We start from the raw sequence: 15,071 nt of genomic DNA on the forward strand, positions 1-15,071 counted from the left end.
GGTGCTGCGTCCCCTTGGGGAAGGAGGCCAGGACATGGCTGACTCACTCCTGTCAGATCAGGAGGATGCACTGGCGATGGCTCTGAGGTCACTGCCACTTGAAAGGCACTCCTCAAATTGTCAGGCATTAGCCTGGTGCTGGGATGGAGCACGCATCTGAGCCAGGCACTGCTCCCAGTGAGCCAGAACCTCTTCAGAGCTCCATGCAACCACACCAGCTCAGGTCTGAAAGTGCAAACATCATTCTGTAGCTGCGCAACACCTCAAACTCATTAATTCTAATTCCAAATGAGTTACAGTTTCACTCAGGTTATGCTGCTGGAGTGCAGAATGCTCAAGAATGGTTGTCCCTTCCTATGAATGGAATAGGCAGCTTGTTTCACCCTGGGTGGGGATTCTTTCTGATCTTAAGGTAAAGTTTTTTATCTTGACTGTGTATCTAGAAAATCCCTGACACCAGAAGTTCCCAGGAGAGATTTTGAGTTTTTTCTGTGTTACCACTCTAGTCAAGCTGAATTTTTGAATTAAATTAGAATTTAACATTAAATGCCCCTACCTGGTCCAGGATATGTTCCCAGAGATCTTCTGCATCTCACCAAGTATGGCCAGCAAGAGAGATGACTTACCACAGCCCACCTGTCCTACAATCATTGTTAGCTGCCCTGTGAGGCAGGAAGGTATACATAAGGTTACGATTTACCAAATAACTATGGAAAAATATCTTATTCTGTTTATCTGATGTAATTTTGTACCTTGAGGGATTCGGATATCAATATTGGACAATGCTGGAGGACCTTCAGGTGTCCAAGTGAAAAATCCATTTGTGATCTATAACAACATGGAGAAAGAAGATAAACAGAAACCCAGATTTAGAGCTCACTTTTTCCCCCCAACATCAGAGACACTTCTTTTTTCATTACACTGAGCATGGGAACAGAGTTAGCCTTTGCCCAATGCAGGAAATGGATCTTCAAGTGACTGACTTTGTGAAGGACTGCACTTTGATGGGCAGAAACCTCTGAACTCAAACAAGCACTATTAGACTATTAGAAAATTATTGACAATTTGAAAGGGCAAAAAAGTTGCCATTTAGAGTTTCTCTTGTTCTGTTGTCTGTAAGGTGGACACATGTAATAAGTGAAATGACTATAATATAATGAAATTACATCCACGCTCAGTTTGCTCTTTGCAGAGCCCTGAATGTCAGTTGAGACACAGTGCAGCTTACACAGCAATTACACCACCCAAATTCCAAGCAGACCTGCAGAACCTTCCATGAAATTAGATGATCCTGCCCATTACAGCATTTTCCTTTGTATTTCTGACATGATTCTCAGATAATCTAGGTTTTGCTAGATACAGAAATAATTTCATTGAAAAAGACTAAAACCAGGAAACAAAGCCTGTTCAGACTTTAAATGGAGATTTCCATGGATACTACGAGAAACAAGGAATGGGAGACAATTTTAAAAGGCCTACATTTATACAGGACCCACTTCTCTCACTTCTTCAGAGCCACTAAAGCCTTCAAAGCCTTTCAGCTATGCAAGGTACAACAATTTTTCATCTAAGAAGAGTGGAAGGGGACACTTCCATCACACCCTTGAGAAAAGCTGATACTCCTATCTTGAGCAAAAGCGAGCATGGTGTTCCTGCCTCTGGACTACCAAAGGCAGCCAGAGGATCCTCTCTGAACTGATGTCCCTTCCTGGGCAATGAGCTGCAGACAGGCAGCACCTGCACAAATTCCCTGACCCAGGGCTGCTGGTGACAGTGGTGTCAGCAGATGGAGCCAAAAATTATCCCTGGGCCTGGTTTTCTGTTCAAGCCTTACAGAGGTTACTGCACTGGCCTCTCCTTTGTGACACTGTTGGCACTCCAGGCAGTCTTTTGACCCAACACTGCCCCCAAAACTCTCTTTCAAATATTCCTCTTATTTTCCTGGAAGTCTGTTCAAGAAGCATCCTGCACCAATTCAGCATGTATTTAAAAAACCCCTGAAAGCATTACCAGTTGTCCTACTTTGTCCCATGAAACTGAATTATTCATCCTCCTCTGCTGGAAATGCAAATGTATTAGCAGGCTCCCTAAATAAACAGCTTCATCACTATAACAACCATCAGGATTTTTATTACTTCTGGCCATTTCCACAACAAATCAAGAGCATCAGTCTTCAAAGTGGGTAATTGTAATTTTTTTCTTCAGACAAGTTAGGTCTTTGGGAATTAGTTTTTAATTTCATCTGGGGAAAGGCTACTAGGAATTCCAAAATAGTAAGACCCATAATGACATTATTTTGGGAACATCTAGAACAAATTCTTTCGATTTTCTTCATCCTATTATTCTATACAGATCCTGGAACTGGAAGAAAGAGTCTGGCATACATAAAAGATTGGGTCAGACGATCTTTTGAGGTTCCTTCCAACCTTGGCTGTTCTGAGTTAAAAATTTTGGATCTGAGAACAGGGCTAATGACATAAACACTTGAAATAGGAAATGGCTGGGTGAAATCGAAAGGAATAATTGCAACTAATTACAACCTAGATATTAGTAGTTAATTCTTAAAAAGGAAGACAGATACAAGAAAGGTGGAGGTTAATCTCTGACAAGTGCACAAGTGTCTAACAGTTCACACCAAATGCTGGGTCTTGAACTTGAAACTGCCATCAGAGTACAAAAGTGACTATTAGTGAGCTAATATAAGTGTTATTAGAGTGACCTTCATATCACCTTTACACAAAAATCATCTGCTTCTGTGATGTTAATGGGTCTTCTCATGTGAGAGCTGTAATTGTTCCAGTCCTCCCTGGCAGGCCTCTTGCGGTTCACAACCTTGAGTGGCTGTGCAAAATCAGAGAGACAGAAATAAGCACTAATTGGTGGCAGCATCAGCAAAATGTCCCAAACTCTAGCAACCATAGTGTGAATGATACAGTTCAGGGTATTAAAATAGAGGTTTTGCAATTGCAAGAAATAATCAGTAGGAAATGCAGAAGTGAAAACTTTATTCTGGGTACAAATGACTGCAGTCACTTCACCGGCAATGAGACAACTTTACTCACCACTGCTTGGTACTTGCTGTGATTATCTGCACTTCTTAGCTCTGAAGATTTATCATGCTCTTCTCCAATTTCTTCACTTGACAGGAATTCACTCAATTTCTGCACACTGACAGGAAAAAAACCCTACAATGACACCTCAACCTTGGAAACAAAACTTTTGTTCAGTGCAATGTTTATTACAGAGCATCCCTTCTTGTACTTCAGCTGCTGTCTGTGGCACAGTTTGTTCTTGTTTGGTTACAGGTGTATGAAAATGTGCAATGGGAAGTTACTCAAGGAAGCTTTCAAAACCTGTCCTGTTGCCTATTAACAGTGATAGTTAAACAGTTTGTTCACATGTTCCTCAAGTCGTGTCTCTTCTGACACCACCAGAAAGATCTCACTCAAAAGTTTTTTCAGGCATTTGGTGGGACACAGAAGGGCTACAGCAGTGGCTTGTTTTGAAACCACTCACCCAATTTTAGTCATATATGAATTTTATAGAATTTTAGTCATTTATGCTGATCTAAAAAGCTGTACACTGTGAGCCAAATTCAACCATCTGTGGTGAAATATGATGTGCATAAGGTAACTAGATAAAGGAATACACCACAACAGAATAGTGTTCAACAGATGAGATATAAAAGGAATCCTGACAACCAGCAACAAAGAAGAAGGCATAAAATTTTCACTAGCTGCTTTAAGATTTAATTAGCTAAGAGATAATGTACCTTTATTAAGACATTTAACAGATCAGGGCATTAATTTTATCTCTGTACCTGACTTTATAAAATGTATGTCTAATTTACTCACAGGAACACCAAATGAAATTTGTGAAAGAATTGGATTGAATCATGAACTCAACATCAAAGGAGCTCAATTAGCTGGAAATAAGTCTTCAAAATCATAAAGTGCCAGAAGGCCTAAAAATAAATTTATGGACAAGAGCTGAAAAAAATTTATTTCAATGTTTAGCCTTAGGCTTACTGGGGAGAAAGAAGAAAAACAATGGCACTGAAGCATTGTGATATGTGGTAATCTGTTAGGATGCCAATCTTAAAAAATAAGAATTCACCTGCCAAGATTTATTTTGCATTTCACTACCAGGAATTTCTTCTTTAGACAGAGACTTAGTTTCTTCTAAGAACCTTATGAGATCCCCCACTGATGCCAAAATATTGGCATCCAGGCATTGCAGAAATGCCTGAGGCAGACTCCCTGCACAGCTACCACTTGGCCTGCAAGCAGAGATCAAAGTCACCCTGGGACTCCCTAGGAGAGAACTGGTTCTAGAGTTTTTCTGTCAACTTTACTGATTGCTAATGGCAGCTGGGGACTGAGATCAGTGGATCTCTTAGTGGATTCAGTGGAGGGAATTTAGCTAGAGGAGGTACTACAATCTAAACAACAAAAAGGGGAAGAATAACTATTTGGGATGTGACAAAAGGAATAATGATTGATCCAGGATCAATTTTTGATCCCTTAATGGGAAGGTCTTTTATCTCAAAGGAAGTGATTAGAAGCTCCATTGCTAGAGATATTAATATCTATTTGCACAAAGCTCTGGAAAACAGGGCTAGGAATCTTACCCTTCTTGTTCAGTGAACCAAATATTTAAAAGAAAATTTCAAATGTCTTTCAATGGACTAAATGATGGTTTGATGCTGCCTATATGGATTTGATATGCAGCTGCACCTATATTATCTGATATTTGAGAAATTGCTGTGAAGATAGAAGGAACAGACAGAGAAGTCCCCCATGTATCTGATCCAGGGTCTAGAGGGGTAGGAAGAGAAGACAGCAAACAGACATTCTCAGACCACATATATCCAAACAAGAGTATGTCTCTATTAAGCCATACAACAATTTGATTTTATTCTCTAGTTGTGTAAGCAGGTGTCTGTACTCTCTGCAAACCCCAGCCCAATGCTCTGCATATTTCTGGAATTACTCCTCCTGAGGCAATTATTGAAGAAACACAGTAGAGTTGTGAGAAAATCTTGTGTTAAGAGGCAACAGCTCTTACTTGAGGATGCTGGACTGTTCTGAACTCTTAAAGAACAGAAAAAGGACGTTCTTTGCAGAGCTCTTGCTGACAGCACAATTTGAGTATTCCAATATCTCCAGAGGGGAACTTATTTTTAAGCCACAGAAAGGACATATTGATTAAAACACTGTTATTTGCACAGCTGACTGGAAAGATGGTTTGATATAAAACCCAGTAAGAGACATAATACCACTCTTGCTGCTTAACCTTTGCTGATTGAAAATGGTACACTGCACTCTTTGTCCCTGAAGACTCACATTGAAGAAATGTATCCATTGACTCCTCACTTTCAGTTTTCAGTGGTAGAAACACTCCACACATTAAAAACTCCAAAGTACTGTACAAAGAGGTATCAGATTTGTCACCTTCCTAAAGACTTTAAACAGTTGCTCCTCTAAGAAGAAGACACCCAAGCCCATAACTTGGAACATTTTCAGGGGTCCTACATGGAACAGAAGCTTTAAATCTGTCAGTCACACAGTGGTTCTGAGTGTGTCAATGCCCATCCATGGGAATGCTTTGCAATTGGGCAATGTGTAGTAATTAAAGATACTGACAAGGTTATTGATCAGTATTATTGTCCTTGATAGCATCAGGCATCAAAACTGTAGCCAAGACGAACAGAGCAGAGTTTGTGGAGTGCCTGGGAATCAAAGCCAGTAACACTTTTATTGTCCTTTACATGCTGGTTTCACTGCTGGATCATCTTCTGCACCACTTAGTCCTTTCCTGTCACTCCAGCAGAAGCTGTCTTTGCAAACATGGTAAAATCAGTTAGACTATCACAGCCTAAAAAAAGCTGAAATACAACTTTGCCAAGTTAGGTCACCTTTGCCTGACCAGCTACTTATAAACAGGAAGGTGTAACAGTAGGACTCAGTTGCAGCAAGCAAACAATAGCTGTGTTCAATTAGTGCAAACTCGACTGTCTGCTTTTTAACATTTACTAAAGTACTTCAGCAGCCACGTCTTTGTATGGCTTGAAAATATATGGCACATGCTTCCAAAATATTCCTCTGAAGGGTGAGACACTCTAGGGAGGGCAGCACCACCAGCACTGTGGAGCAATGCACTCTGGAACACTACCTGGGTGATACAGAGAGCCAGCAGGGATGATGTCAGCTTTGTTACAGAGCTTGATTTTTGCCTGCACCACAAATGGCAGGGCAACAGCCTGCCAACAAGAAGCTATCTCCAGAATAACCCATCAAGAACTCCCAGCTAGCAACAATTAATACTTGGCTGATACTAATCACTCTCAAATTGTTCCTGTGGCATTAGCAGGCACAATTCATTTGCAAAGAAATCCTTTGACAAGCCAAAACAAATGCCTGTTGGCAATAGGCAGAGTCAGTGTGGGCTCCCAGGCACTTTGCTGGCTGTAATCTTTGCATGAAAATTTGCCATGGCTCTAGGGACTACCACAGTGGCTGCAAAACATTTCCTGCCAGCTGCTGATGCTCTCAGATTTCACACTTCTTAGGAGAGAGGACACAGCTGTGACTTTGCACTGTCAGGGAATTTTCAAACACTGAAGGCAATCTCAGCCTTGTGCTGCAGTCTCCCTTCCATCTCCAAAGCAACACAAAGGAAATTAAGCAAGAGGTGGTGGCCAATACCTGTCCCATAGCTTAAATAAGCTCGTCAGACAGCTTCATTGGAGGTCAAAGCTGTCCTAATAAAGAAGTAAACCCAAACTCTGTTTCTCCTATCAGTCAGGTAGAGTTACACTGCATATGAAAAAGCATGAGGAGGTTTTTACACTGATCTATTGATACTAAAATTCCCAGTGAAATAGCAATTCTACTGGTTGTTATTTTTTAGCTTTTGAACACTCAAACTAATGTTCATCAGAAAGTATGACATCACATGTCCTTCTGTGATTACCTTTTACCCTTCTATGTGCTTGATGGAGGGGAAAAGAAGTTGGGGACCAGTTTACAGATAAATAATCACCGTGCTATTTCCAAACTTGAAATTGTAAAATGAGCAATGGACACATTCTCAGAAACTGGGCAGGTGGTAGATATTAATTTTACAGTTCTTACCTTACTAATGCTTTGACAGTGGATCTTACCACACTTGAGAGCAGGAACAATGGAGACACAAGGATATGAAACAGGGAGAGGGAGGCAAATGCCACTGATGGGGAGAAGTCAGCCTTTCTTGTCAGATGAGCATGGACAACAAATGTCTACAAAGAGACAAACATCACCCTCAGTGCTTTGCCATAAAGAAGAAAACAGACTTCATATTTCACAACCATTTCATTTACAGAATCTTAATTCATACTCTCTTAACAGTTTGGGGGAGTGCTGCATGCTCTGGGCTGCTTCTGGTGCCAGAAGGCAAGTGGGCATTTTCCATTCTTTCCCAGAGGAACTGCAAATGTGCAGCAAGTTTGTATCCTGTTCTCCTCCTTACCCAATTCCACATCACTTATACTTGAAAATGCAGTTGTAATTAACACTATTTAGAAAGTCCATACTTACTATCAGCACAGCTGCAATTGGTATTGCTGCATTCATAAAGACTGTGAAGGAAAACACATAGGAACATTTAGGAACAATTTTCATTCAGACATGCTAAATGCTAAAATGCTACTAGCACTGCTTTACCACTTACTAACAGTGCTTTACACCACTGCTAGTGGTATTTTCTACACTCTTACTCTGCATGTCTGTCCCTTCTATCACAACCTGAGGATATTATTTAATCATCACCTTTTCATTTTGACCTTAACTCGACTTTATTTCACATAAGTAAACTACATGGAGAAAGAATATAGACTCTAGAACTAAAATAGATCTCAGGCATCAGTACAGGTGTAACAGAAAAAGGCTGGACAGTTCTTTTGTGTTTAAAATGTGCCTGTCCTTTTCTTCTCTCGGATATAACCATGTTCAAACAGTAAAAGCTCTCTCCAATTACATAATCTGAAGTGTCATTGGCTCCTCTGCTTGACTGTTTGGTCACCCTTTTCTCAGTATAAACCCCTGAAGGACTCTATATAGTGTCAGATATTTCTCTTGCCTACGTTTAGATGAGCTTTAATGAATATCTAACACATTCCTAAATTCTGTACTCATGCTTATATAAAATAGCTGAGTTATTGCACATAGCTCTTATTCCTTGTCAGAGAGGAGAATTTAAAAATATAAGTATGTTAGAGTGTGCAATTACAAAATAAAAGCTTCAGCTTTGAAAGACTAACATGTATTAAAGTCTAGAAATGCACAGTTTACACCTCACCCCTGAAAAAAAAACCCTACATATTTTTCTGAGAAAAATATTCTGTGTTGGAACACAAAGCAGCCTCTCATGTCTCTTTAGTGGTTCTACTTCCTGACCAGTTCTCACACTTTTTATCAACTCAAGGTAGGTACAAGCACAGAAATTGTAAAGAAGGGAAGCTTGCTGCCTGCAATTCTGTCCTTCTGAATGCCATTAAATCCTTGCCTTTGCAATGTGCCTTTGAGACTGCTGCAGTACATGGGTTTGCTTTTAGGGAGCAATCTGGTGAGAGAATCTAGCAAAGCTGATCAGCTTCTCAGAGATGGATCTTGCTCTACTCCTGTCCACAGTACAAGATCATACCTGTCAAATAGGAAGCTGGATGGAATAAATATCCTGTAGGTTTGGCAAAGCTTGCTGCAGTTAAGACATCTAAACTACTTGGTGGCTCCCAAGAAGCTGAGCTGAATTTTGCTATTATATGAGATCACCAGTCCATACAAGGACTTCAAACTTCTTTCAACCAAACAAATACAAGCCATTGGAATTTGGGGGTTGCTTTCTTTTTTTTAATTTTTTTTCCAATTATGTGAGTGTCCAGAATAATCAAATGCTTTCTAAAATAACTCTATTTTGCAGCAAAGACTTTATGTTTAATTAGTTTGAGTCAAAAGGACTTTGTTACTGGAAAAAGGTGGACTAAGAACCAAGAAAAATGTTCAGTTGGTTTGGATATTTTAGTAACAGTAACCACTGTTATTTTCCTGTGAGAAAGCCTGGAGTTATTTTGCTTCTGAAAGATTAGGCAAAAAATCATAGAAGTAGAAAAACCACTCCTTTCTTTCTCTGTCTTTCCTGAATTTTAAATTCAGGACTGCAAAGATGTCACCCAACTTTGATTCTGGTGGGGACCCTTCATTAAAATATAGGAAGAGGTAATTTCTATAGTAGCTCTTTTAGTACACATGAACAATTCCATATACATATAGCCAGGATCCTGGCACAGGGTGAGACACACCAGATCCAATTTCCATGTGGTCTTGAAATGTAATTTTCTTGTAATCTAGCCAACACTGCCCTGAAACTTGTAGGTATATTTTCTATAATCCAATGCTTATGAATAAAGTAACTCCAACCACATTCTTTATTTCTGTTAATGGCTATGTGTACTTAGAAAAGAATTCCAGAGTCTATTCAACACTCTGTTAAAAGAACTACATATAAAAATATCTTTTCTTCTGTCTTAGTATTCTAGCATCTTTCTGTCTTCCTCCAGATCACAAATACAAAAAACTGTGGTCCTCTAATGCCTTTTAATTTTTTTTTCCTAAAGAAATTACATAATGTGTTCACTACAATATTAGCCAATGTGTTTTGGGCTGATTATGCCTCTCATTCTAATTATATTTAAGGTAAAAGAGCAAATTCTCCTGTATTTGTATTCCCTTTTTAGTCTGCAAAAGTGCAAATTGGCAAAGACAAATGTAATTTCTGCCAAAGTCTGAAGGTGCAACTCCTAGGTTGAAATAACAGTAACCTTTATAAGCCAAAATGATAAGCACCATCAACATAAAGCTGCACTGCTTTACCCCAACTGAGAAGTTCCCTTGTGTCTTGCCCATACTTAAATATCACATATAATACAAAATAAGAATGCAATTGCAAACTTGTAATGTTTCAAGAAGCATCAGTAAATATTTAAAGTTTTTCTAATAATACAGATTATGTCATTGCTTCACAGAATAATCATTACCCCTGGGATGAATACACCTTCTCCTAGCTGTTGCAAATGACTCTGTGAGGATTTAAAATCCAATAAGCCTTCACAGCCCTACAGCTGAACCCTTGGCCCTGACTATAAATAGATTTTAATGCCACATGAAGCACTGCAGACAAAGAGAACCCATCTATGTTGATCCGGGAGTAACACAGCATACAGCTAAATTCTGTTTTATGTCAAAGCAGAAACTCCTCTCCAAGCCCACAGTGCTTAGGATTGCCAGAGAGAAATTCTGGTCTCAGAAGACAAGGAATATCTCAATTCAATGTCAGTTAAATTCAGTGGGATTATGATCTTTCTCTTAGAGTACATTACCTATGTGATCATAAGAACTAGGCCTCCTTATTATCCCAGGAGATATTTGTACAGGTACCTAGTGGTGCTCAAAAACTTTTTGCTAAAGTTTTCCATTTCATTAATATCTCACAGATTACATATTCTTCGGTGTGACTTTACTAATGATTTCTAAAATATTACCATAGCAATTATATAGGTATTGCATATAATCTCCTTAAACACAGAGTTCGATTTGCTGAAGATCTTTTTAAAAACACAATAAAGTCTTAAAGCAGCTTGAAAAATAAGAGGAGAGGAAAGAATCAGGATACAGAATGATGAAATTGCCAGAATGCTCATACTTTTCTTTCCAGCATATAGAAATGGTTTTAACAATCACTTATTTTAACAAGAAATCCAAGTTTTGAGTAAGAACATGTAAATATTGTCTATTGGAGCTTCAGTGCAAAGATAATGCCTGTCACATATTATTTGTATGCTCTGAATTGTGCAAAATGCAGAAAAAAACCTCAAAAAATAAATTTCAGCATCAGTTTCCTCTTGAATGCTGTGTTCTAGAAGAGAATATTGCTGGCTAAATACAGTCTGTGAAACATTTGTCCTTTGAAAGCTTTTGTCCAGAAAAAGTCAATTCTTTGAAGCACAGATTTTTTCTTTTAGGCATATTTCCCATACAAGCAAAGTTCTACTGAATTAAATGCAGGGTCTGACTAGATGGAAAGTGAGAAGTACAGATCAGAGCCTAAAGCAACTGAAATAATCTCAACAGAGAAATGGTAAACTCATTAGTAGCTACTAATTCAGTAGCACTTAGCTGAGCAGTGGATTACTGTGAAGGAACAGACTTACTGGATATGGAGGTGTAAAGGGCAAAAGACTTGAGGCTAGTCATTTCTTTCTGTCTGGTTTCCTCCACACTGCTGTGAAATATGTGCTCCCAAGCGTAGAGTTTCAGGAGCTTAATGCCCCGCAGCATCTCATTCGTCTTCTTCAGTCTCTCGTTGGAGTACTCCTGCAACATTTACACACACATTTACCTGAAGAGTACAATAAAAACACACCAGTTCCCTAAGCATAAGGATGACACATAAATTATAAGCAGCCCCCATCATTTCCAGACATTTCCATCACAAACAGCACTGCTCCCATCTGCAGGAATTTCTAGGTGACACTGACTATGACAGGATGCTGCAAGAATGAATGCTGTCCACATTTCTGGAAGGGTGCATACTGTTGATGGGAAGGAATTCCTCTACACACAGGAAGACGCACAAATAACTCTCATCACGACCCATGATCTGTGGTGGAAGAGATTTCAGCAAGCTCTGGCTCCATTACAAGTTCCTGTGGCCTCCTTGGCAGTGCAACAGTTGCTGAAAGGTGGAATAAGTTCACAGCAGCTGGGCATGGGAATGCCAATGAAGCAAGGTAACATTTTCAGCAGTGGTGCAGGTGATTCAAATTATAGACAAGCCAAATGAGGCATCAAGGAACAGCTTGTGACTTAGCAGACCTCTAGGCTCCCCAGTTGAGCCACATACTGTGGGAGTTAGGACTGCATGGGGTTTGTTCCAATAAATCTGTTTGACAGATTTCCACATCTGGGGTCCAAGTTTGGACACAGCATTCCTACTTCCTTTCCCCTTGGACAGCTTGCCCTGCACAACTCACAGCTCTGTGCACTGCCCACAGCTTCTTCAGTCCGTGGCTACTGATCATCTGTATTTGTAAGTTAGAAGGTTTTAAAGGTTTTTTTGGTCTTAGGGAACCATACTTGCTGAAAAATATAAACCCCCAAAAATATGTATTTACTGCCTATGCTTACAATCTCACATTCTTGAACGTTGCATTCTTGAACACTATAAAATGTCTGAGAAGCAATTCTGGGTCAACATCCATGATTAGCGTTGTAATTCCAGGCACAAACCAATGCACAATTACCAGATATGATATTTAGATTACAAATTAGTTTGAAGACACTCACCAGTGTGCTTCGCTGGGCCTGTGAGAGTTTTGTTGCTACAAAGTACTGAACAGGTGCAAGGACTATGATTACTGCTGCTCCAATTAAGGCACTGATTCCAAGAAGGTAGTAGAGCAGAAGAATTCCTACAATTATCTGTTGATATAAAAGAAGGTGAGGGAGAGATCTTGGCTTCACTTGGGGTATGCACCACAAAGACCAATCTCAGCGTATGGGACCTTGTTCAACCAACTGCAGCTGCAGTTAGAGCCACCCCAAATGTCACAAGTTCAGCACTGCTGGCACAGCCAATGTGATCAGTCAGGGCTTCTCCCAGGGACCCAGACACCCACCCAGTGCCCCTCCCCCCAGCCTGGGCATTCTCTGTATTTCTGTTTCTGTATTTCTCCCCATTATGCACAGTAAAAGAAAGTTTTACAGGTTTGTGTATCTTCTATAATTTAACTAGGATCTACAGTGCCAGAAAGACAATTACTTTTGAAAGAGAATTAGAGAAACATTGTAAAAAAAAACCCCAAACCTTTGTCTTTGGATAATTAAGAACCTAGAAGAAAGCCACAGTCTGGATGGAGAGGGTTTACTGTAAGCAGCTCAATAAACACAAACAATATATACAATCTACCAAAGTTAATTATCACTATGTAATGACTGACTCTTGAACAATCTGCAACATTGACAATCTAAGTATTTAAAAGTGTAAGCTGATAAATCAATCAGAAGACACAGAGATAAAAAGTTAATTTCATCATTTCCCTTAATTGAAAAAAAACCAATAATTGGAAACTTCCTTAATGTGTTATTTACTACTATTGATATGCTTGTATACTCTCATAACCTTCACCATCTTCCATCATTCCAAAGCGTAATAGTCATATGCCTATTTCCACACATTTATAGGAATTGGCTGTTTATATGAAAAAAAGGAGTTTGTAGTTTCCACATTTCCATCATTTTAAAGCACAGAGAGAAAAAAAAAATTTTCCTCTTAGGAACCCTCTGATGCCTCTCTACAGCCGAACTAAACTAAAACATGACTCTCAAAAAGAGCCACAGTATTGACTAAGAAAATATGTACTGACATGAAAGTAAAATCCCATTGTATATGCACCACAAATCTAATAAGAGGCAAGGTTAAATTGCAAATTAAAAAAAATCCTTCAGTGATGAATAAGTGAGCAATCTGTTTCCACCTGAAGTCAAGAAATTAATGAGTGTCTGAAACCAAACAAAACACACGAGGCCAGATACCCCTGGCAGAACTCTCTTCCATAACACAAAATAGTCTTGGTCTTTACAGATCAAGATTTTCACTCCCAGCTGCTTCATCATGGGCAGATGTTGAGGGCACTCAAAATACAGGAAAGCACTGAACAGTGAGAAGCCACTGCAGAACACTGACTCCCTGTTTTCCTGCTGTCCCTCACTACTGGTTGATTGTCAAGGACATTATGGGACCACCTGGTTCTAAAAAGAGAGCATCAGCTTCTCCCATAGACAAGGAGAAAGCCACCCCAGCTGGATCCTGAGGGAGTTGCTAGCTCACAGCTGCTTTTCCAACCCTCATCCTAGCTCCTGAGAGGGTCAGTCTTGGCAATAAAAATCCCATGTTTCCAATAGGTTAAAAATTATCCCATTTTCATTTTCTTTATAATGTAATAATACAGACAAACTTTTGAAATACCTTCAACATGTATGGAAAACAAAGGAGAAGAATTGTATCTGGTAAGAGCTGTAATCTTATTGAACATAATTCTATATCACATCACAAAGTATGGAGTCAAGAATAAAGAGTACACAGATAACATCTGAGCTCTGGGGGACACTATCTGGCAGATGGGAGGGCTCTCATCAATATTCCTGAGAAGGCAAAAATCATATTTTTTAAAAAAAGTCTGTGTAACGAAACACTGCTTCTCCTTCATCAAAATCCCAAAGCTCTTCTCTGCCAGAGATAAATATCAGGAGTGAAATGCTCACCAATAGCTCTGGTTATTTTGTCTTGATTATTTATTGAAGGATGGCAAGTACTTGCAGCCAGAAACTGCTTTGTGGGCAGTTCTGAAAGAGACAAATGTCCTTTCATTACAAGTGTAAGCTGTCCCTACCAATGAGCCAGAGATATGAGAATACAGGATTTTTTAATAATCACAATGAAATCAAACAAGGGTATTTATCAAATGGAGGCATGGGGGCAAGGCCTTTATAAGGCCTCATTTTGCTCCCAGGGTTTCAGCCAAACCTACTGAGGGCATCTTTCAACTGACTGGCATCCCTGGGCCTCTTCTCATGGATTCCAATAACATTCAAACAGTAACTTAAGGCAATGATAAAGCTCCCATTGACTCCAGTCAGAGCAAAGATGGGGCTCAAATTATCTGGACTGTATAGAAAACCTACCTTCTCATGAATGGCTATTTAAAATCTACAGCAGATGCTGAAATGTTGATTGCTAGACTAAGAGCTACAAAACAATTAAAAACCTGTTTTAAATAATCACAGAGTTTGTGCAATGCAGTATTAGCCATCTTTCAAGCAGCCAGTAATTGTTTTCACTGCCTCATAAAACAAGGTACTGAATGAAAGCTATGGAAAAACCTCCTGAAGAAGCCTTTGTGGCCAATGTGACTCACTGATTTTGGCATGACCCACAAAACAGGAGCACGCTCCAGCACTGATCGTCCTCATCTA

General features: G+C 39.5%; 1 protein-coding gene across 1 annotated transcript in view; it reads right to left on the reverse strand.

Moving 5' to 3' along the window:
* Nucleotides 1-15,071, reverse strand: part of ABCC8 (ATP binding cassette subfamily C member 8) — a 70,850-nt gene that overhangs the window by 36,476 nt on the left and 19,303 nt on the right. The window contains exons 8-15 of the mRNA XM_031061355.1: nt 12,384-12,518; nt 11,249-11,411; nt 7,581-7,621; nt 7,137-7,282; nt 3,063-3,168; nt 2,731-2,841; nt 753-828; nt 557-662 (exon numbers count right to left, since the gene is read on the reverse strand). Coding sequence (XP_030917215.1) covers nt 557-662; nt 753-828; nt 2,731-2,841; nt 3,063-3,168; nt 7,137-7,282; nt 7,581-7,621; nt 11,249-11,411; nt 12,384-12,518 — 884 coding nt within the window. The remainder of the gene's footprint in view (nt 1-556; nt 663-752; nt 829-2,730; nt 2,842-3,062; nt 3,169-7,136; nt 7,283-7,580; nt 7,622-11,248; nt 11,412-12,383; nt 12,519-15,071) is intronic.

This window comes from Geospiza fortis, unplaced genomic scaffold (genome assembly GCF_000277835.1).
Source record: "Geospiza fortis unplaced genomic scaffold, GeoFor_1.0 scaffold327, whole genome shotgun sequence".
Taxonomy (NCBI): domain Eukaryota; kingdom Metazoa; phylum Chordata; class Aves; order Passeriformes; family Thraupidae; genus Geospiza; species Geospiza fortis.